At 39.9% G+C, this 22,647-nt stretch overlaps 1 protein-coding gene across 2 annotated transcripts in view; it reads left to right on the top strand.

Annotated features, from left to right (window-relative positions):
* Positions 1–639: 639 nt before the first annotated feature.
* LOC137040109 (uncharacterized) overlaps positions 640–22,647 on the top strand; it is a 29,267-nt gene continuing 7,259 nt past the window's right edge. The window contains exons 1-10 of one of the 2 annotated variants that reach the window (XM_067415518.1): positions 640–929; positions 4,116–4,436; positions 5,908–6,255; positions 6,541–6,669; positions 11,525–11,548; positions 13,150–13,197; positions 13,394–13,708; positions 15,579–15,884; positions 18,166–18,474; positions 18,905–19,201. In XM_067415518.1, coding sequence (XP_067271619.1) covers positions 884–929; positions 4,116–4,436; positions 5,908–6,255; positions 6,541–6,669; positions 11,525–11,548; positions 13,150–13,197; positions 13,394–13,708; positions 15,579–15,884; positions 18,166–18,474; positions 18,905–19,201 — 2,143 coding nt within the window. In that variant the 5' untranslated portion in view covers positions 640–883. The remainder of the gene's footprint in view (positions 930–4,115; positions 4,437–5,907; positions 6,256–6,540; positions 6,670–11,524; positions 11,549–13,149; positions 13,198–13,393; positions 13,709–15,578; positions 15,885–18,165; positions 18,475–18,904; positions 19,202–22,647) is intronic. The other variant, XM_067415519.1, reaches the window with a different exon arrangement.

The following is a 22,647-nucleotide window of genomic DNA, read 5'->3' as shown; positions in this document are numbered from 1 at the left end:
ATATAATGTATACAAACCCTTATTTGTTTTATCAGTATGATTGTTCATTGTTAAATGTACCACCATGTAATTATAAAACAATAGCCTAAAAGAGAACAGATATGAGTGACAGGTGCAGTAAGGGCTCATAGCATGAGTAATTCCACAGTCCGACCGGTGTGGTTTCCCTCAGTGTCTCAGAGACGTCTGTCAGCTGCTCCAACATCTCACCTTTGGAGGAAACTGTTGGTTGTACTCTAAAAATGTAAGTATCACTATAAAAAAAAAATTAAGATTTCCCCCTGAATGAACTGCACTGCTAGCCCACCCACAAATAATGACAAATGCTGACTTATCCTTTTCCGGTGGCCATATGGGAAGGCAGGAATAGAAAAGTATCCGACGATGCGTGCTTCACAATCTGGGCGGAACGTAGTAGGTCATACGGGGATTTCTCGTCTACTCTTTTATGATTACTCGGGTTTCAAACATACTACTCCTTTCACGTACTGTTTTCTGTAGGTTAGTAGGCATATTCGGACGCAACTAAAAAAAAAAAAAAAAAAAATTCGGACGCAACTTAAGTACACGCACGTCCAAATCTCGCGAGAGATAGTCCGGATTTGGCCAAACCCCCAGTAGTTCTCGCCTACTCTTTCATGAATACTATGGATTCTGACATACTTTTCGCTCGCCTCCTGCTTTTTCCCACAGACCGTTTTCCATACTATACAGTAGGGAAGAAGCCTATGCGGTTCCGAACGCAGCCCACAACTTTCTGTATGGACTCTTACAGCTTTTTCTCTCGTTGCATATAAATCTTTAGTTACTTCATAAATCAGTCACAGTCGTGTTTTCAGTCGGGTGGATAATCGAAATCGATTTTGCTGGACTCTACAACAGTATGAAGAGCACTTCAAACTCCGTTTTGTTTTTATTACTAATGTGCGGTAAGTGTATGATTTCTGTTCAATCTTGAACATTTCTGTTTCACTTTGACCCGATAGAAGTGCTTCGATGGATCTGACTAACTATACCGTAACGGGATATAAGTTAGGCCTATAGGGCTATTAGGGGTGGTACCACCAAAACATTGAAAGCAGGCATTCATGCATAGTTTTTGTGTATTAATAACTTGACATACACGATCTTGTTCATGAACAGCCTGTAGATGTGAAGCAATTGCATTACCACAAAGTAATCATGCTGTTCAATTTTATACAATTGTTCAGTAAAAAGCTTGGTTTTACTGCAAGTTTAAAGTATTGGAAAACAAGTTTTCGCTAAATGACCATCTTTTACCGTTGTTTTTTTTCAACTTGTTGCGCTCGAGACCCGCCTTCTTTTCCATTCATCTGTGCCGCTGTCATCATGAGATTTGGGATTTTTGAGATTTTCTGTTCCAGTGGGCGGGGCTCACATTAATATTCATGAGTTTCCCGGAAATGCGCGTGGAACTGAACATTTTAGCAACACATCTCAGCAGTTTTAATAAATTATTGCAATAAAGGGTAAATGGTTTCATTGTCTATACCTAAACTTTAATTGTTTGCATTTATGACGCATTTATTAGTTTGTGCAGTCGACCTGACTGAAAGCATTAGGCAAACTTAACTAACTTGTAGTCATATTGATTTAATTTCATTCTGGTCTTCTCGTCCTTTGTACCATGACATGATTTCAACTTAGGAAAGTCTTTTACTAATTGTTATCATATATTGAATGAATAACTGAAATAAACCTGTATAATTTGTGGACTAAGAAGTTTTAATCTATCCTGGTGTGATTGTTATTAAATTCTTGTTCTTTTTTGTTCATGAAATAACTTACCACATACAAGCATGAATGTGTGGCTTTTAATAGGTCTAAATAAGTGCAATTTGGATTAAAGTGTCTTGAGAAAACTAAAGTGTGCATGTTTTGTTATAATACTGCTGTTAAAAAGTATTTATTTTTATGTTCACCAAGGATGCATCCGATTAAAAATAAGTAATTTTGTGAAATATTTGTTCTATTTAATATATATATATATATATATATATATATATATATATATATATATATATATATATAAATATTGTGATGGCTGAGCTCTCTTCAGTGTCACATCACCCTTCAAAAATCTGCTCAATAAATATTTTCTATTATTATCACTGTTGAAAATGCTTGAAAATACATTTCTTTAATCTTAGTGATTCCAAAAAAAATTCATGCAAATCTTAAGAGTGATTGAAAGAAAAAAAACAGATTTAAGATGACAGAATGTCGTATATGTTTTAACAGATTCAACAGTTTAAAGAAGTTTAATTTTTCAAGATTTAAAGTCAAAAATTCTTCTAATGAAGCCCAATTAAGAAGCACTGATGTTATTTCAGTCATTCCCAGAGGGATAACAGTTTTAAAGCTCCATAAGGTAAGATAAAAGAAGAGCATAACAGTAAATAAATTAAATGATAATTTGTTCATGTAAGAATATTCTGAATCTGCTCTTCTATTGGAAATCTGCGTAATAATTCAGGTGTTCTGGCTGGAATAGTTAGTTTAACAGCACAAGTGGAACATTAAACCTTGTGATAATTTTAATTTGTAAATTTATTTTGTTTGTAAAAAAAAAAAAAAAAAAAAAAAAATATATATATATATATATATATATATATATATATATATATATATATATATTTTTTTTTTTTGGGAACATAAACAATAAAATTTCAGCAACATTTTCAGCGCAGTACGATTTTTACAACATGGAGAATGGGGCTTATGAAAACAACATAAAACAACTTAAATTGATTTTTCTATTCATTGAAAAACGAAATTTGGGAAAAAAATAAATAAAAGGATTCATAGGGCCCTACTATACCAAGTTTTACAAAAACAATTAGTCTTCTCCATACTATGAGGTTTATATATCTTGTGTCCAGCTGCATGTATTATTACATGCGACTTGTGTGTAGACTATATATTACAATACGTTTATATTAATAACATAAGTTTCTTTAATATCCTTTTATAGCCAAGTGTAACCTAATACAAAATATTGTGAAAATTAGTTTTGCACTAACAACCTAGTTTCTGATTACTTTGTTTTTGCAGATGTTTTATCATCTAACTCACTGACAAACAAACACACACATGCTACCACCATTGATCTTTCTCAACTGTAGACATTTTTTTATTTATCCTGTGCTTGCCAGTGTTGGACAAATTGTACTGACACTTCTTTTGTGTTCAACAGAAGAGAGAATCTCATACAACGTGAGGGAGGGTAAATGACAGCATTTCCCTTTTGGGTTCACCTGTCCCTTTAAAACAACAAGCACCCTGAAAAACTATACCACCAAACTTATAGCACCTTTGATTTCATTAGTATAGCCCATGAACACTGCACTTATGTGTCATTTATTCCTGGAGGTCCCACAACACAAACTGTCATGTTCCACAATTTTCATTGGCACATTTCACTGAATACTGGAATTGCCACTAAGTAAAGTGTCGTGTGTGTTAGATGCCATTCCTTTTAATGTAAATGCCGCCTCTCATGTTCTGCCGATGCATGTACATCAATCTTGAAAAGTTATTTTGGAATCGGGAATGTGTGGAATAGAAACACGGAAACCAGAAGACCATAAACCTAAAGGCAAATGGAGAAAGGCTCATTAACATATTCTCCTTAATTCATGTTTAAGCAAAAGGTCCTCGATTGTACATTAGGATACTTCAATGTCAGTGATTTCATCATATTACTAACACATTTGTTCAGTTTGTCAGAAGAGGCCAAACATGACAGAGTTACATGTTGGAAAATAAATTGTATGTTGTGTGAAGAGTGTGAAGTAAATGGCCCAGATGATTAATTTACATTAATACTTCTATGTAAGTAATGATATTACTGGTTTACATGGGCAGTAAGGATAGTATTTCACTCAGCCCAAAACATACTGTATTTCTCATTTTAATAGCTTTGTATGAAAGCATGTGTTGAAAGAATAAATGTAAAGGTATTAGATTGTCTGTTCTTTATCCAGTTCAGTTAGTTAATAATTTAAAATGTATTATTACACAAGAACAAATGATCTCAGCAGCAGTGTTATATGAGTTTGATCTCTGAGAATCGGTTTCTGTTTGTTCTGCAGGAGTGTTTGGTGCTGAAGCAGATGAAGTGAAGACAGTGATGGAGGGAGATTCTGTCACTCTGAACACTGATCTCACTCAAATAAAGGGGATTAATATGATACTGTGGAGGTTTGGAGATAAAGGTTCTACTATCGCTCAACTCAATGGAGATGAGATCTCATATCCCTATCTCACTGAGATATTCGGAGGCAGACTGCAGCTGGATCAGACTGGGTCTCTGACCATCAGGAACATGAGAATCAAACACTCTGGACTTTATAAACTAGAGATCAACCACAACACTGGGACCACAAAAATGACATTCAGTGTTACTGTCTCTGGTAAGGACACTTTTATTATTTGTTTAATTTGTTGTTTTCAAAAGCAGCATTATCTACAGAACTATAGTAAAATGCTTTTTCATAAATGTGAAATCAACAATAAACTCATATGCCAAAAATAAATGGCAGTCAGAATCAGCGCTTAAACAACAAATGAAATGGTCTATGGTCGACCAAAAGTCAACGGGTTGGGAAGGGCAGGACACTAGTCAGCAGGAGGCTAAGACTAATTTTATTTGACTTTACACACGGCACACAGCCACCACTTTTAATAAAGTGATCAAAACTAGGCTACACTACACATTTGTAAATTAACCGTTCTTTCATAATATTTAAAAGCCGCGATCGAAACACAGAACATCACACAAATATATAAAAGAACATTTTGATAAATAAACCTAAACAAAATACCTGCCTAGAGAGGAAAAGAACACTTTAAGTGCGTTTATATGCACGTTCTTAAGCCGATTGTGCCTATAGGGGGTCTCACACCGGACTGAAGCTCAGCGTCGCGTCTCAGGTATCTCACACCAGGCAGACGTGAACATTATATACGCGCGAGCTCAATTTTGAATCGAATTCTGACAGAAGAGCTGCACGATGAGTGTATCTTGTAGCACAGGGTGAAATCAGTACATTCACGATTTGAGGGAAATATACATTTAATCGCCGCGGACAGGCGTTGAATGCCGCCGTCGGTGTATGTGTTCAAATTTTAAAGGCATGGCGCGTCCGGTGCGAAGCTCAGTGCCCTTAAATGGGCGATCATTCAGTGCCGCGACACGTCTTTATAACACTATTGAGCACCCCCATATTGCCAAAATGGTATGATCCTCGTTTCATAACACCCGAAGATTCGACCATGAGATCAGTGATCGAATCTGGTCCTGCATATCGATGCATCGAATCTTCGACTATTAGGGGTCACCCCTAGTTTTTAGAAACTTTTTTTTCTTTTCTTTTCTTTTTTCTTTTCTTTTCTTTTCTTTTTTTCTTTTTTTTTTTTACAAAAAATGTTTTGCTTTATTTTTTATAAAAGTAAAAACTAAAACTTGTTTATTTTTATTTTTGAATAACTAAAACTGGCTAAAATATATATTCACTATGAATACAGACATACAAACTCACACGGTATTAAAAAGGAGTTCATGTTTTTGTTTCACAAATTAAACCGAATTAAACTGAGATTCAAAGTGCAGCCAAAACATAGAGTATAAAGGGTATAAAGTATAAAACAACAAAATATAAAGTGTTCAACATTGTTGCTGAAAATATCACAGTCGTGCTGTTGTTCTGAATATCGTCACAGCTGTGATTAGCCCGCAGGTGATCACATGACTGATATTTAGACCAATCACATGACGGATGTGATGTTGATTTTATGCTACTTTATAGTACAAGAAAGACTGTATCTTTGCCAGTAAAAGTGTTCAATATGTTTAATCTCTGATTGTGAATCTGCTTCTTGTAGAGTCTAAAGATGCTTTTATTGATATTGGTGAAGCTGAAATGAAGAGTGTGTCAGTGATGGAGGGAGATTCTGTCACTCTTCAGACTGATGTGACTGAAACACATGGAGATGAGCTGATTGTGTGGAGGTTTGGAGATGAAGGAAAACTCATCGCTAAATTTGATATAGAGGCCAATAGCTCAACATTATATGATGAGAGATTCAGAGACAGACTGAAGCTGGATCATCAGACTGGATCTCTGAACATCACACACACCAGAACCACAGACTCTGAGCTTTATACAGTGAAGATCAGCAGCAGCAGCAGCAAACAGACGATATTCAAGAGATTCAATGTTACTGTTGATTGTGAGTTCCAATAATATATAACTTCTCTCACAGACCTTTTATTAATTTATCTGACACATGTAAATAATCTATTATAAATACTGACTATATTTATAACTCAGGTCTTGATGGTTATAGTGTGTGGTTATAGAACACACACACACACACACACACACACACACACACACACACTAATGTCTGTCTTCATCATACAGTATCATATCTTCACTCAGGTTATATAGAGCTGATGTTTATAGTGTGTGTTATAGATCAGACACACACACACTAATGACTGTTTCTCTTCAGCCGTTCCAGGTTCAGGTCTGTCTTCAGGTGCTGTGGCAGGAATAGTTGTTCTTCTGCTGGTGTCTTCAGCTTCAGCTGCTGGTGTTTATTACTATCGCCACCGAATCTGTGATCTAAAACATTTAATGGGTAAGTATTACCTCTCGTAGATTACAGCAAGAGAAACAACAGCTTTATTGCACCACAGTAGAGCTTATATGTATAATATGTTTTATATTGTATAATGAATTTATACCACAAGTTCTGCTTGTAATATTTACAGGATTAGTTCACGTAAGAATTAAAATGTCCTGATAATTTACTCATGTTACTCCATGATGTTCATGTCTTTCTTTCTTCAGTTGAAAAGAAATTAAAGGGGTCATAAACTGGCTTTTAAAAAAATTTTAAACGGTTGTCTGAGGTCAACTAATGACGTTCATGTGGTTTTTACATTCAAAAACATCATAACTAATAAGTAAAAGGCTATTTTCTACACTGGTTTTGAGGCTCTCTCAAAGGCTGGGTTTTGATGGGCTTGCCGCACTGGAGACTTGGAAGTTAACGCCCACAGCTAGGATTGGATAAGATTTGCATATTCAATTAGCTTCAGCTCCCCTGTCAGTTCACATGAGAGAGGAGAGAATGAGGGAGAAGCGTCAACCAGAATGATTATCTCGACCACAGGGCTCGTAAATGTCTTATCAAACAAACACAATGATTTATTTCTAATCCACCCGCGATTGATTGGACTATTATTTTTATATTACACATAGCCCGCAAGATCGGACGATATAAACGCGAACCGCGCGCGCCATCCTTCATATGTCAACTTGAGAGAGAGAGAGAAAATAGCAGAACAAGAACAGAATATTATTAGATTCATCGGCCTGCCGGGCTCTGTGAGCCCTGGCCCATACGTGTCTGAGTCCAGCGTGCTAAAGCAGGGTATCCGCGGGGTCTTGAAAAGTCTTAAAAGGTGATAAATCAATTTTGGGAAAATTAAGACCCTTATAAAGTATTAAAAAGTCTTATCACGGCTTTATAAAGTCTTAAATTTTGAAAGTATTTTGTTCAAGCTTTGTCAAAAGAGTTTGACTCCAAAAAGTATTTATGAATATATTTATTTTCATCCCCATAAGTGTTAAAAAACAACGGGGCGCTCAGTCTGAGATCGGCTCGGAGCGCGCGCGCCAGGGATGGACATTAGCGCCGCCACCAGCCAAATGCGGCTGATTTAGAGTTGTGGAGGGTAAACTCGCTTCACCTACCGAGCTGTTTCACCTCTTTGTAAACTTTGTCCAATGCATGCGAGTGCTGCCGTATGTGCGCAGATGACCAGTCGTTTTCTCCGTCATCACTCGCGTGAAGACGCGCTGTGAGACTCGCGCGCGCTGAGAGAAGATCTGTCTCTGTGCATCATCCGACAGCGCGTGCTCGTCTCACAGCGCGCAAATATTGAGTTCTCTTTCAAATCTTGCGCTTACACGGACCAACTCGCACAAGAAGTATGTCAACATGTCCATCTTGATGAGTATCCTAGCAGACACAGTCTGTATATGCCTCAAGTGAACTGTATAGTCGAGAAAGACGAGCATATCCCTGCCTCAGGTCTTAAAGGCGCAGTAGCCTTTACTGCTGCCTGAGTGATGTCCTTATATTTAGTTTGACATTAAACAATGCTCTTGATTGAATAGCTTTTGTAAGTTTAATAAGGATTCATCTTTCATTTAAACAGTTAAATATGCAGTTATTTTACATTTGATTACTTTATTCAATTTCTGCACCTCTGCAGGCCAGTAGGCATGTGCATTATTATTTAATGTACACGAGTGAGGTCGAGTTAAACATTTTAGTTTGAATTTTATTTTTCAGTTTTCGGTTTTGGTTTCTTCTTTTTTGGTTTCGGCCAAGAATTGTGATTTCGGTGCATCCCATTCTGATAATGTTCTGCTCAGTATGTTGTCAACACGCTTCAAAGATGCCAGAACGAATAGTTTCATTCATGGGACTAAAAACCATAAAACTGGAAGCCATAAATGACCACAAATCATCGTGAAAATGTCAGTATTTCATTGAGACTTGAGATTAAATAAACGGCTTAAGTATTTTAGAGCTTGTAGTATTAATTTTCACATGCAGTTACACATTATCAGTTAAAAACCAAAAAGTGTCTGGTAAAAACATTGTGTGGTAGAATTTGAAAAAGTTAATCTCCATCCCTGGCGAGCGCTGTCTACGGGTGACGTCATGTATTTTGCGAAATGCGCAGTTAGGTAATGTGTCGCCCTCCATACATTGCGTAACAGATATGCAATATAAACGATACAAAATTGGCCTACGATAGAGATTTTAAGTCTACATTCGACTACAACTGTTTATTAAAGGTTTGTTGCCGATTAGAACTTGAAGTGCGATGAGGTCTTAAAATATTTTGAGAAGGTCTTTAAAAAGTCTTAAAAAGGTATTGAAATTAACTTCAGGATTCCTGCATATACCCTGTAAAGGTATGCTCTGTTAGACACGTACACATCAGCAAAACAATCTATAACAATGCAGTACTATTACATATAAAAACACTTTTTACTCACATAAGTGTGTTGCACCATTCCTGTCGGATCCAAATCCAGCATCAACCGAGATTTGTTTACAAACGATTCCGCAGTGAACTGAAGTGAATATGTCTTCTCCATGTGAGCTGAAACTTCAATAAAAATAAAGTTCAACCACACATTCCTAATATTAGGATCCGCAGGAAGCTTAAGCAGCGACTGTGTTCTTCCACAACCAGGAATAGCGCAATATCTTGCTCTCTTCCTCGGCATGTTTAAAATTGTTGTTGATATAGCATGAGCCCTCTATTATGGGCCTTTCACAGAGGATGTGGAATGCACTGCGTGTGCCGCGGGGTTCAGCGTAGCCCTTCAGATACAACGGGATATGCGCTTCGCTGGCCAGAGGAAAGTAGGCTGATTTTTCAAACTTTTTAGCTGGAATTCTATGTCTATTTCTATTAATTCGTTCAGGGGCAAATACGTAATATACCCCGTGCTAAGAAGCGATCTATAGCGCTAGCGAGGCTGTGGGTGCATGAAACCCTTAGGAGCTCCGTTTCCACAGCAACCGTTTCCATGTGTACGTTCAGCTCAGTAGGGAGCAGTTCGACAGTTCGCTAGGCACAGTACAAGCTGTCCATCCATTTTGCTTTCCGTGCTCGTTTCAATGAACCGTTTCTATTGGCAACGCGGGTAATCGTCACAGACCACAGCGGCAAAAGTTAAAATATTTTTAACTCTGACTACGGCATGTGCAAGCTCATCTGTGGTGTGCCCCGCTGCGCGTGCGCTTTGGTCGGTGCAGCAACAAACCGTCCTTGTGCGTCGCAAGCCATTGAAATTAATGGATTTCTTCTTAGCACAATGGATTTCATTCTGTGTGAAAGGCCCATGAGTCGGTGGGCGGGGTTTCTGGATTAGACGCGCTGTATACGCGGTGTTTCATCGCGTAATGACAGAAGTATGAAGCACAGGACTGTTTGCTGAGCCTGGTGTCTATAAAAGCTTTTCTTTGACTAACAAGAAAGTTTTCAGCTCTGAAACTTAGAGGATATTCTTATCTTACCATGACCTTTTAAATATCAAAAGCTCTGATTTCTCAATTCATCACCCCTTTAAGTTTTTGGAGGAAAACATTCCAGGATTTTTCTACATATAGTGGACTTCAAGGGCAACCAGGTTGCCCTTGATTTCCACTATAGGGAGAAAAAGAAGGTCAAAACTGCAGTTTCAGTGCAGGAAACCTTCATCCCATTGGACCTTCATCCCATTGATTGCCAGTGAAGTTAACTATATGGAGAAAAATCCTGGAATGTTTTCCTAAAAATATTATCATAGACTGTAAAAAAATATGGATCGTGACGTCACCCAGAGGATTTCGATAAGCCATTCTGAAGCTTAAAGTAGAGACGAGCTGGGCGTTGCCATCTTGCGAATGCATCATCGTATGTCATTCCCGGATAAAAGAAAATGGGCAAAAGGAGCAGATGTGGGCGGAGCAGACAGCAGACTAACGGCTATCCACTTGTCACTCAAAGTGACCACGCCCTTAATTATGCAGAACTTTAAGGCTTTATATAATGTAAACATATGAATTATAAAAAAATTCACTCCCTCACAGTTGTCATGAAGGGCAAAATTAGCTGTATAGACCAAAATCACAATTTGTACCAGCCTGTAAACATTTTTTTTCTGCTGTAAAGTTGAGAATTTTCACATAGGGCTCAATGAGATTCTGCTCCCTTCTGGAGCCTGTCCCTAGTGGCCAGTTGAGGAATTTCAGGTTAAGTCACTTCCGTATTGGCTTCAACAGAAACTGGGGGCGGTTGCTGCTTACATTAGACATGAGTAAATTATCAGGAAATTTTAATTCTGAAGTGAACTAATTCTTGAATGAAGCCTGTAATTTTGCACAAGTTGGCCTAAACTCATTCCTGCTGTATTTTTTGGCCATTTTGAATTGTTTCTGGACTGCCTAGCACCTCACAGATGTATTTGAAAACTAAGAGAATGATGCTGAGAGTTTTTTGTTTGTACGTATGCTGTAAATATCACTGATATGTCATGCGAGTCAATGAGTTTATCACATGTCATTAGTTTGAGTTGTTAATTCACACTTAAAGGGATAGTTGAAGCAAAAAATCAGCTAGAAGTCTGAAATGTCAACGTCCGGGGCTCTTTATGCCGCAATAGTATATTGAAACCATTTTGCATGTTTTAAAGTGAATCACAACACAAGGTTGATTATGAATAATATTTGATCACTACAGTAAAGAGAGAGATTTTCAGCAAATAACCATTTAAACTGCGCGTAAAGCTTTCAAATGAGTTCAAAAATGGTGATGATGAAGAAATAACGTGAAAAACCGTACGGTATCTTCTTGATCCTGCAGTGTTACTGACATCTGCTCATTATCTCTTCTTTCTCTGTTTCTGTGCTGACTGACAAGACGTTGAACATCAAGTAATAACGTGTAAGTTTTAAAGCTGATACAGCGAGAAAAACAAGATTATCGTCTGACAGTAGAGTTCTAATGTAGTTTTCATATTTAATATTTCTGCTTTTTTACCACCTTCTGTTTGTGATTCATTTAGAGCACTAATTAATGAAGTGATTGTGATTGTCCAGTATTGAGCTGTATGACATTAATATACTAATGCATGTATTCCTGCTGTGGCTGTTTAACATGTGCTGTCTGACGTGTGTTTGTGTCACTGTGTGTCGCTTCATTCAGCTTATGCTTTCAGACTTACACAGAAACTCTGGAGATGGCGCTGCACTTGTGTTTTTTAATCATTTGATGCTGCTTCTGTTTAATAAGTGAGTTGATATATCACATAATATCTTGTCATCATTTGTATTAGTTTTTCATATTTAAAGGTGCAGTAAGCGATTTCTGAGAAAGCTGTTGAAAAGTTAAAATCGACAGCCAAACAAACAATTTTGTAAATATTTTCTAGATGTCTGTTCTCTCTCGCTCTCTCGCTCTCTCTCTCTCTCTCTCTCTCTCTCTCTCTCTCTCTCTCTCTCTCTCTCTCTCTCTCTCTCTCTCTCTCTCTCTCTCTCTCTCTTTGTGTATGTGTGTTGCACATAATCCTGGCTGTGTAAATAGGACAAAAAACTAGAGGATGAGGCCAATCAGGGGTGCGGTTCCCAAAAGCATCTTTAGCAAATTATGGTCACAAGTTCTGCTGAACTTCATTGGTAATGACTGAACTTGTGACCATAGTTGCCCCTAACCGAGCACCACAGCACTCCTTTAGCCAATCAGCAGTAGGGGGCATATCCACTAATGATGGGGGTGGAGTCTGAGAGTATGAGCAAGCGGGACATGTAGAAAGACTGTAGAAAGAGAAATGGCTGATATAGCACCAAAGAGGAAAAGGTCAGAGGAATATAATTAGGAGAAGAAGGGTTACAGTCAGGCAAGAGCTTGGTCCTGCTTTAATATCGGAAACGTTTCCTAGCGCTGGAGAGACATTAGAGAGCGCGAAAGGCCTGGAAATGGACACAGAGGTTGCTTTGTTTCCGCTCAATATGTGAGTGACTTTGGTTTTTGCTGTTTCACAGAACCAAGATATGCTGTTGTCATTGATTCATCTAAAGTTACAGAGCAATGAAGGATGGGTTTGTTTGTTTGGGTGTCAATTTCAAATATCAACAGTATCTCTCAGAAATCACTTACTGCACCTTTAAATAAATAGCTGAGCAAAAACTTTTAGATTAATTACGTATATGCCCTCATGTCATTTCAATCATAAAGGAAATATTTTGTTATACATGTTTGGAATGACATGAGGGCAAATAAATGGTGACAAAATGTAAATTTTTAGTTAATTTTAGTTTTTTTAATTTAATTGAGGAATATTAACGGTACGGTTCAAATATCCTTAAATACTGCTAATATTAGCTTAAATGTATACATGAACATTTAACAAGAGTAATTAATTCACATTAATAATAAAGCTCATGTTAACAACACATGTACATTTTGATATTTAGAGCACATTAAAAAATGACACATTGTCTTCATCTACAAACTCACCTAACATCTTCTAATTTATCTGATTCTAGCTGTTGATGAGATGGATAAAGACTCTGAAGATAAAGAAAGTAAAATGTGTAAGTATTTCAGCGTAGAAAGCAAGAATTTGACTAACTGAACTACTATTTTGACGTACAACAGTATTGTAAATGTCATATCGATTATTGTTATCGATTATTATATCACAGAATCTTCTCAGTGTTACTGAAGTGTCCATTTGCTCAATCACGTACAATCTACTAATTTCTCTGTTTTTATTCGTGGTTACGACAGATGAAACAAAGTCAGTTTTAGGGAAGGAAGGGGAGTCTGTCACTCTGAAGACTGACGCTGAAATACAGGAAAATGATCAGATACTGTGGATGTTTGGACCTCAAGAGAATATCATAGCTCAAATTATAAGAGAGACTAAAGAGATGACAACATTTGATGGTCCTGATGGGAGATTCAAAGACAGACTGAAGCTGGAAAGTTTGACTGGATCTCTGACCATCACAAACATCTCAGCCGAACACATCGGAGTCTATAAACTACAGACCATCAGCAGCAGAGGGACGTCAAATCAAAGATTCATTGTTACTGTCAAAAGTGAGTATCTCAAGTCTTTCAGTATAATAATGATCACGTCTTCATTACAGTTATTTCACTAATTAAGCTTGTTCCACCGCTTTTTCATAATAAACTATGTAATTCTCTTAACTAAGACGAGTTAATACATACCTCTCTAGTCATAATGAATCTCGTCTATTGAAGCGAAGCACACTGCTCTCCTTCTCCAGTCTCTTCCAGTCAGACAGCCCTAACCAAGAACAATAATCAACAGATGCATAAAAAATAGAAATATACAGTTGTAAAGACAATTAAAAAATATGTATAATAACAATAACCAAAAATAAGAACAAAGGTAAAGTAAAACAGTTATAAAAAGAATAAAAAGATGATGCATAGATAAGGTGCGATCATGGGGGAGTCGGACGTACAGTGGCACAGTGCTCATTCAGTAATTGCTGTCCCACGATGCTGTGTAAATGCTGTAAAAACTGTCCCACGTGCAGAAAAACACCCACAAAGCATGATGCTACCACCCCCATGCTTCACAGTTGGGATGGTGTTCTTGAGATGGTACTCATCATTCTTCTTCCTCCAAACACGTTTAGTGGAATTATGACCAAAAAGTTTTATTTTCGTCTCATCTGACCACATGACTTTCTCCCATGACTCCTCTGAATCATCCAAATGGTCATTGGCAAACTTAAGACGGGCCTGGACATGTGCTGGTTTAAGCAGGGGAACCTTCCGTGCCATGCATGATGTCTGTTTTACTAGTGTATTACCAACAGTAACCTTGGAAACGGTGGTCCCAGCTCTTTTCAGGTCATTGACCAGCTCCTCCCGTGTAGTTCTGGGCTGATTCTTACCTTCCTTAGGATCATTGAGACCCCACGAGGTGAGATCTTGCATGGAGCCCCAGTCTGAGGGAGATTGATAGTCATGTTTAGCTTCTTCCATTTTCTAATGATTGCTCCAACAGTGGACCTTTTTTCACCAAGCTGCTTGGCGATTTCCCCGTAGCCCTTTCCAGCCTTGTGGAGGTGTACAATTTTGTCTCTAGTGTCTTTGGACAGCTCTTTGGTCTTGGCCATGTTAGTAGTTGGATTCTTACTGATTGTATGGGGTGGACAGGTGTCTTTATGCAGCTAACGACCTCAACCAGGTGCATCTAATTTAGGATAATAAATGGAGTGGAGGTGGACATTTTAAAAGGATCCCATGGTGTTGAGACTTGTATGGCTTAATATAACATAAACAATGTCTCTTACTGAAATATGTAGTAGAAAACCCATGAAAGATCTATGTTATTTAAAAAAATCGATTTTATATTTGGACCATGGGCGGCGGCATTTTGTTTGCGTTCTAGGTTGATGACGTAGAGTGGTTGCACTACTCAATCAGCTGGCGCTACCGTAGCTATTTTTACCACAACGCAACTCGAAAATGGTTTCAGAGTTAAACAAAACCAATGAATTGCTTTGTAATTGTACTTAAAACACACTCAAACATTCTTAAACTCTGTTTGAGTTTAAGAATTTGTTTAGCTGACTGAAAATAACTTTTTCAATTATCTTGCTAATGAAGGGGAGATTTGAGATTGGTCTGTAGTTGCTCAATATGGAGTCATCCAGATTTCTCTTTTTCAGGAGAGGCTTAACTATTGCAGTTTTAAGGGAGTTTGGAAAAGACCCATAGAGAAGTGAGGAGTTTGCCACTTCTAGGCAATCTGCTTCTAAACAGTTAAACACACTTTTGAAAAAAAGTAGGTAGTGTGTCAAGGGAGCAGGTTGATGTTTTAAGGTGCTGTCCTGTGGAAGTATTACCAGTGTTGGCACACACCAAGCATCCACATGTGATCTAATAGCAACAATTTCTTTGTATTTCTCTCTTTCTGTGTGTCACAAAGTCGTAATGATATCAGTGGACGAGGGAGTACTGGTCACTTTATACCCTGATACTGAAATAAATAAAGATGATCTGATCCTGTGGACGTTTGGAGATGAAGACACTCTCATAGCTCAGATGACTGGAAAGACCAGAGAAACATATGAAGGTACTGATGGAAGATTTCTAGACAGACTGAAGGTGGACAAGAAGACTGGATCTCTGACCATCAGCGGCACGAGAACTGAACACTCTGGACTTTACAAACTACAGATAAGCAGCAGCAGCAGAGGAACCACAAACAAGAGATTCAAAGTCGCAATAAATTGTGAGTATCTGTTTATTTAGTTTGATTAATTGAAAAGAACATTTTATTTTAATAGTTAAAGGTGCGCAATGAGTTATTGTACTTTGCCATTTGTTTTGTATTTTCACCAATGTATTACATGGTCAATGTATTACACACACATGAACCGATGAGCCAAAACATTATGACTGTCTGAAATGTAGTTGGTCTTCCACATGCTGCAAAAACAGTGCCAACCCGTCAAGGCCCATCTATACAAGGTGTCTTTGGTCTCTGGCACCAAAACATTTGCAGCAGATCATTTGAGTCCTGTATGTTGCACAGTGGAGCCACTGTGGATTAAACTTGTTGATCCAGCAATACAATTGTTGCTCAATTTGATTGAGACATGGGGTATTTGGAGACCAGGGCAACACCTTGAACTCTTTACCATGTCCCACCTTCCTGTGTGCAGTGTGGTAAGGTACATTATCCTGCTGTACATGTACAGGGGTGAACATTGTCTCCAACAATGTTTAGGTAGTTGGCAAACCTAGGTAGATGTCAAATTTACGTTCACGTAAATGGCTGGACCCAGTGGTACATTGACCAGAGCATCACACTCCCTCCACCTTCTTGTCATCGTCGCACAGTTAAAAGGAAACAAGACTCGGGCGACTTTCTTCTACTGCTCCATGGTACAGTTATGACACTTATATGCTCATTGTAGGCGCTTTTAACAGTGGACAAGGGTCATAATTGGCACTCTGGTTGGTCTGCAGTCCCATACGTAGCAGAGTGTAATGCAATATGATTTGGGACAAATTCCTCCCATAACCATCATTAACATTTTGTGTGATGTACCACAGTATACTTTCTGTTGGCTCGGACCAGATGGGATAACCCTTGTTGCTCTCATGCACCAATGAGCCTTGGGCACCCAGCACTCTATTGCCAGTTTGTTCCTCCTCAGACATTGTTGATAAATTCTCACCACTGCTGACTGGGAGCAACCCACAACCCAGTCACCATGCCATAACAATTTGACCCTTCAAAGTCGCTCAGATCTTTATTCCTGCCCATTTCAACATGTTTGTTACAATCACGTCACTGGCCTCACTTCGTTCTCATGACTCTCTGCCTTGCCCTGTTTGCCTCATACCCCCATCGGCCCCGAAGGAAGAATTTTTTTTTTATCTCACTCGTGGTGCCATGCGATGGTACTGGATTCTTGGTGGATGGCTTGATAATCCTTAGCCTCCTGGCGGCAGGTGATGGCTTTTCCGCTATAGTGGCCCAGCAGCAAACCCATGGTTGCCTGCTCCTCCCATTATGGCGGACAGCAGCAGGCCCGGCCTGCGGGCGAATGGCAGCAACTTCTCCGTCCTCTCACTGATGGTAAAAACCCCACCTCGACCCAGGAGCACGACAGCAAGCTCTCCGTTCCACCTGTTGCTCAATCGCTCGAGCACCACCTCCCGTAACCGTAATCACCGTAGACACTGGGGGGGACCAATAATTAGAAATGGCCAAATTACAGAGTGTGTCAATCTATCGCTTAATGCTGTTGCGGAGACTCTATTCTCTCGGATGAAATCACAAAAATGTCCATTCTCTTAAATTTATATACAATCATTGATGATCATCTTTGATTTTATTGGGCGGATTAGAACCTGGAACCTTTGACACGGTTTACAAAAATTCTACCACCAGACCACTAAGGAAATACAAATGTTAATAGGGGATCTATACATTTATTCACTAACGTGAAGAATTTCGTAACTAACCATATATTTAATGCTAAATATTATTTCCAAATAGTCCCAAAATTATTATTTCCCTGCTAGAATTAGACCTACACTGTTCTATTTCATTATGATTGAAAAATTGGTCCCTCCCAATGTTCAAGACATGGTTACTGCCTTGCCGCACACACATTAACCTCTCTCGTCCTTCACTGTCATCACTCCTCTCTTTATCAATCCGGAGTTCCTCTGTGAAACACTCCAGACTGGTGTGTTGCTCAGGCAATCATGCCATCAGCAATCACACCATCGTTCTCACAGCTCTTGGCCTCACCCTGCTTACCATTTTATCTACCCAGATCTTAATATATGGCCTTGTTAGGAAATGATCAATGATATTCGCTTCACCATTCACAATGTTTTGGTTCATCGATATAGACGTTGTATTTGTTAAAAATGATTTTTATTTATTTTTCTTACCAATACCAGTACACACACACATCCTCAATGAAGCTTTACTGACTCACATGTCACATCATCTCCTCATTTCCTTTACTATGTGCTACTATGATACAAAGTGAAGAAAGTGTCAACCAATGAGGGAGAGTCTGTCACTCTGAGGACTAATGCTGTAATACAAAGAAAAGATCAGTTACTGTGGCTGTTTGGAGATGACAACTCTCTCATTGCTGAAATCAAAGGAGGGATCGCAAAGATCATAACATTTGGCATCGCTGATGGGAGATTCAGAGATAGACTGCAGCTGGACGAGAAGACTGGGTCACTGGACATCAGAAACCTCACAACTGAACATGCAGGAGTCTATACACTGAAGATCATCAGCAGCAAATTGACCAAAATCAAGAGATGCAATGTTGCTGTCAGAGGTGAGCATCTCAAGTCTTTCTGTTTTTATACAGTTCATGAAAACCAAACCTTCCAAGTGTAAACGCACCATAAGATCAAAGTTTTACTTTATTGTTAAATAAACACGTGCTGTTGCGGCCTTGTCTCCATTTCGTTAGGCTATTATTTACATCAGAAGTCTGAAAAGAAAGCAAAATGTTATATTCTTCCCATCTGGATTTATGGTCTTTGAGGCTCAAATGGGATTTATGGTCTACTGAGACACTAATATGAAGTTTTGGTTTGAGAAGACAGCCAGTAGTGGCCAATTCATGCTGATTTTAAATCCCTATCGGAATGATCTTTGTATAGTAATTGTCAAACTCTGTTGTTCGCATACACACGCACTTATATAATGGAAACTTTTTTTCTGCATTTCTTTTGTTCTTTGTGCCGCTGTCACACTGACAGTGTTGAAGATGTTAGGGATGAAGGGAAAAGATGTGACTCTAAACCCTATTACTGAAGTAAAGAGAGATGATCTGATCCTGTGGATGTTTGGAGATGAAGACAGTCTCATAGCTCAACTGACTGGAGAGACCGGAGAGACGACATACACTGATGACGAGAGATTCAAAGACAAACTGAAGCTGGACAAGAACACTGGATCTCTGACCATCAGCAATATCACAGCTGGACCTTATAAACTGCAGATCAGCAGCAGCAGCCGCAGGACCTTGTACAAGAAAATCAGAGTTTTCATGTGTTGTGAGTTGTCTTTTTAAATTTCAACTTTATTGAAAGAACTATAGTAGTACAGTATTTAAAGGTGCCCTAGAATGAAAAATTGAATTAACCTTGTCATAGTGAAATAATAAGAGTTCAGTACATGGACATCAAATACAGTGAGTCTCAAACACCATTGCCTCCTCCTTCTTATGTAAATCTCATGCATGAAAAACACCACAGAAAAATAATGATTCTCAACATAACGCAACCTGTGATGCAATCGCTGGTGATCATTAATATGTACGCCCCCAATATTTGCATATGTCCGAACATGTTCATTATCAGGCAGAACTGACGGACCCAAATCATTGCGACTGCAGGTAAACAACTAGGGAACTTGTATAGGCTATACAATAATTATGATGACATGTGAAGGCAACATAAAGTTATGACTTTGCAGCTGTAGTTATGACTAAATTTCCATTTCATTATTAGTGTTTATTTTCTGAATTATGATTAAAAGCCATACTGGTGTAAGGTCCGGCCAATCATCCCAATGACGGCTTATGATTAGCGTGTCAAAGTTATCTTTATCATAAACCCAGTTAGTCTTGCTCACTAGACAGAGGCGATTAACTGATATCCTCCCGACAACCCGCAGGGCCTCCAAAGCCAGCAAGCTGCAGCCATTACAACTGGCTGCGCCACTTTGGTCCCACCAAGGATTAAGTGGCCTAAATCCTCCAAGAGAGTTGAGTGACAACACTTTGATGAGGATGTAAGCCAGGTCCTGGAAGTGACAATCTCATAGTGAACATCAGAGCTGATACAAGGCATCAGGCAATACAAGGCAGCGGGTGAAGTTGAAAGAGCCGGCCTAGCAGACATGGATGATCCTAAAAAAAAAACTCTTGACCTTACGGTTTCACAGAAATTTGACAGAAGGAGGCGGAAGGAGAGAGCCAGGAAGAGGGCTACATTCTTGGCCAATTCAAGTTAACCTCACCTGCTCCAAGGATGCCATAAATGACCACCTCAAGGCCACCTATAGTGACTCCAGCAGAGAACAACCGCTGGGTCCATATGATGCGCTGATAACCTCACGGGAGCCTTTGGCAGATTTTGACCTGAAAGAGCCCTGCCTACGGGAACTGGAGGAAGTGGTGAGGAGAGCAAGATCGAGCTCAGCACCAGGTCCAAGTGGAGTCCCCTATAAAGTGTACAAAAACTGCCCAAAGTTGTTACATCGGCTTTGGAGGGCCCTGAAGGTGATCTGGAGGAGAGGGAAGATCACCCAGCCATGGAGGAATGCTGAGGGAGTGTACATATCGAAAGAGAAGAAATCTGATAACATTAATCAATTTCGAGTCATCTCCTTGCTAAGTGTGGAAAGTAAAATCTTCTTCAGCATCGTGGTTAAGAGGCTCTCCAACTTCCTGTTGAGCAATAAGTACATCGACACATCTGTGCAAAACGGAGGTATACCAGGAGTTCCCGGTTGTCTGGAACACACAGGCGTGGTAACCCAGCTAATTAGGGAAGCAAGAGAATGCAGAGGGGACCTGGCTGTAGTGTGGCTGGACCTTACCAACGCCTATGGCTCAATACCCCACAGGCTGGTGGAGGTTGCACTGGAGAAACACCATGTACCACAGAAGGTGAGAGACCTTATCCTGGACTATTATAGCAAGTTCAGCTTGAGAGTCTCCACTGGCCAGCTAACTGGCACCAGCGGAAGGTGGGGATAATCACTGGCTGTACCATTTCAGTGACCCTCTTTGCGCTGAGCCAGGTGCAGCGGAACCAGAGTGCAGAGGCCCCCTCAGCAAGTCTGAAGTAAGGCAACCTCCCATAAGCAACCTCTTTATTGATGACCTCACAGTGACAAAAACAGCAGTACTAGGAGCCAGGTGGATCCTCCAGGGGTTGGAGAGACTCATGTCGTGGGCACGCATGAGCTTCAAGCCTGCAAAGTCCAGGTCATTGATTTGAAAGAAAGGGGAGGTTACAAATAGATTCCACTTCAGGCTGGGAGAACACCAGATCCATCAGTCACAGAGAGACCAGTGAAAAGCCTTGGGGAGGTCTTCAACTGCTGTCTGAATGACATAAACTCCAAAAAGGCAACCAGTACTGACTTGGATGGATGTTTGATATCAGTGGATAAGTCTGGGTTCCCTGGCAGATTCAAGGCCTGGGTCTACCAGCATGGAATCCAACCAAGAATCCTCTGGCCCCTGCTCATCTATGAGGTCCCCATGATTGTGGTGGAAGGTTTTGAGCAAAAGGTGAGCAGCTATTTATGCAAATGACTTGGTCTACCACATTGCCTAAGTAACATCAGGCTATATGGGAATAACAATAAGCTCAGGCTCCCCTTTAGCTCAGTCAGGGAGGAGTTCATTGTTGAACGGGCATGGGAACACCTATAGTACTCTGGATCCAGAGATGCCAAAGTGTCTGGTGCAGGGATTGTTGTGAGGACAGGGAGGAAGTGGAGGGCAGCTGAGGCAGTCCAGCAAGCAGAGACTAGGCTGAAGCACAAGGTCATCCTAGGAACAGTGGTGCAAGGAAGAGCTGGATTTGGGAGTCTAAAAGCAACCTGTTATGACTCTGCCAGTGGAAAGGAGAGACAGAGGCTGGTACAGGAGGAGGTGCAAGCTTCAGTCGAGGAAGAGCGAACCAGCAGGGCAGTGACCATGTTATGACCAAAGTAGGGACTTTGGAACATATCCTGAGCAGCTGCTCCAAGGCGTTGGGTGAGGGTCGATATCAATGAAGGCATGACCAGGTCCTCAAATCCATTGCTGAGGCAATCAGCTGGACTGCCGATACACCCAAGCTACAGCCAAAGACATTCACTTAATCAAGGAAGGACAAAAGCCAGGAAAAGTACTGTAAAATTGCTCTTTAGGTTTGCTCTCCATGGCCCGGGACTGGGCGATGACAGTCAACCTAGTGAGGCAGCTGAAAATTCCAGCACACATCACCCAGTTTAAATAGAGACCATTTTGGTCTCTGAGGCCACAAAACAACTGATATTGTTGGAGCTGACAGTGCCCTGGGAGGAGAGGATGGAGGAGGCTCAAGAGATAAAGAGAGAGAAATAACAAGAGCTGGTAGAAGATTGTCGGAGGAATGGATGGAGGACCATGTGTATGCCAGTTGAGGTGGGCACCAAGAGATTTGCCAGTCACTTCCTGAGCATGGCCTACAGTATGCTGGGCATAACAGGTGCTAACCGAAGAAGAGCCATAGGCAACAACATTGAGGCAGCAGAAAAAGCAACCAGATGGCCATGGTTGAAGAGGGGTGAGCAGTGGGGGCAGTAGAATGCCACTTGGACAAAGATCGGGGTTTGATCAGCCTTGGTCGGGTCACTAGGATGAGGGTGTCTGTTGCAAGACCCGAAACACCCAGTGACTCCTGGAAACAACACTGATTATATGTGTCCAAGGTTGTGTATCAGAAGATGCTTCTGTAAC

Source organism: Pseudorasbora parva, chromosome 14 (assembly GCF_024679245.1).
Source record: "Pseudorasbora parva isolate DD20220531a chromosome 14, ASM2467924v1, whole genome shotgun sequence".
Classification (NCBI taxonomy): domain Eukaryota; kingdom Metazoa; phylum Chordata; class Actinopteri; order Cypriniformes; family Gobionidae; genus Pseudorasbora; species Pseudorasbora parva.
Note: the sequence above shows the minus strand (reverse complement) of the source record. Positions and strands in the feature narration are given on the sequence as shown.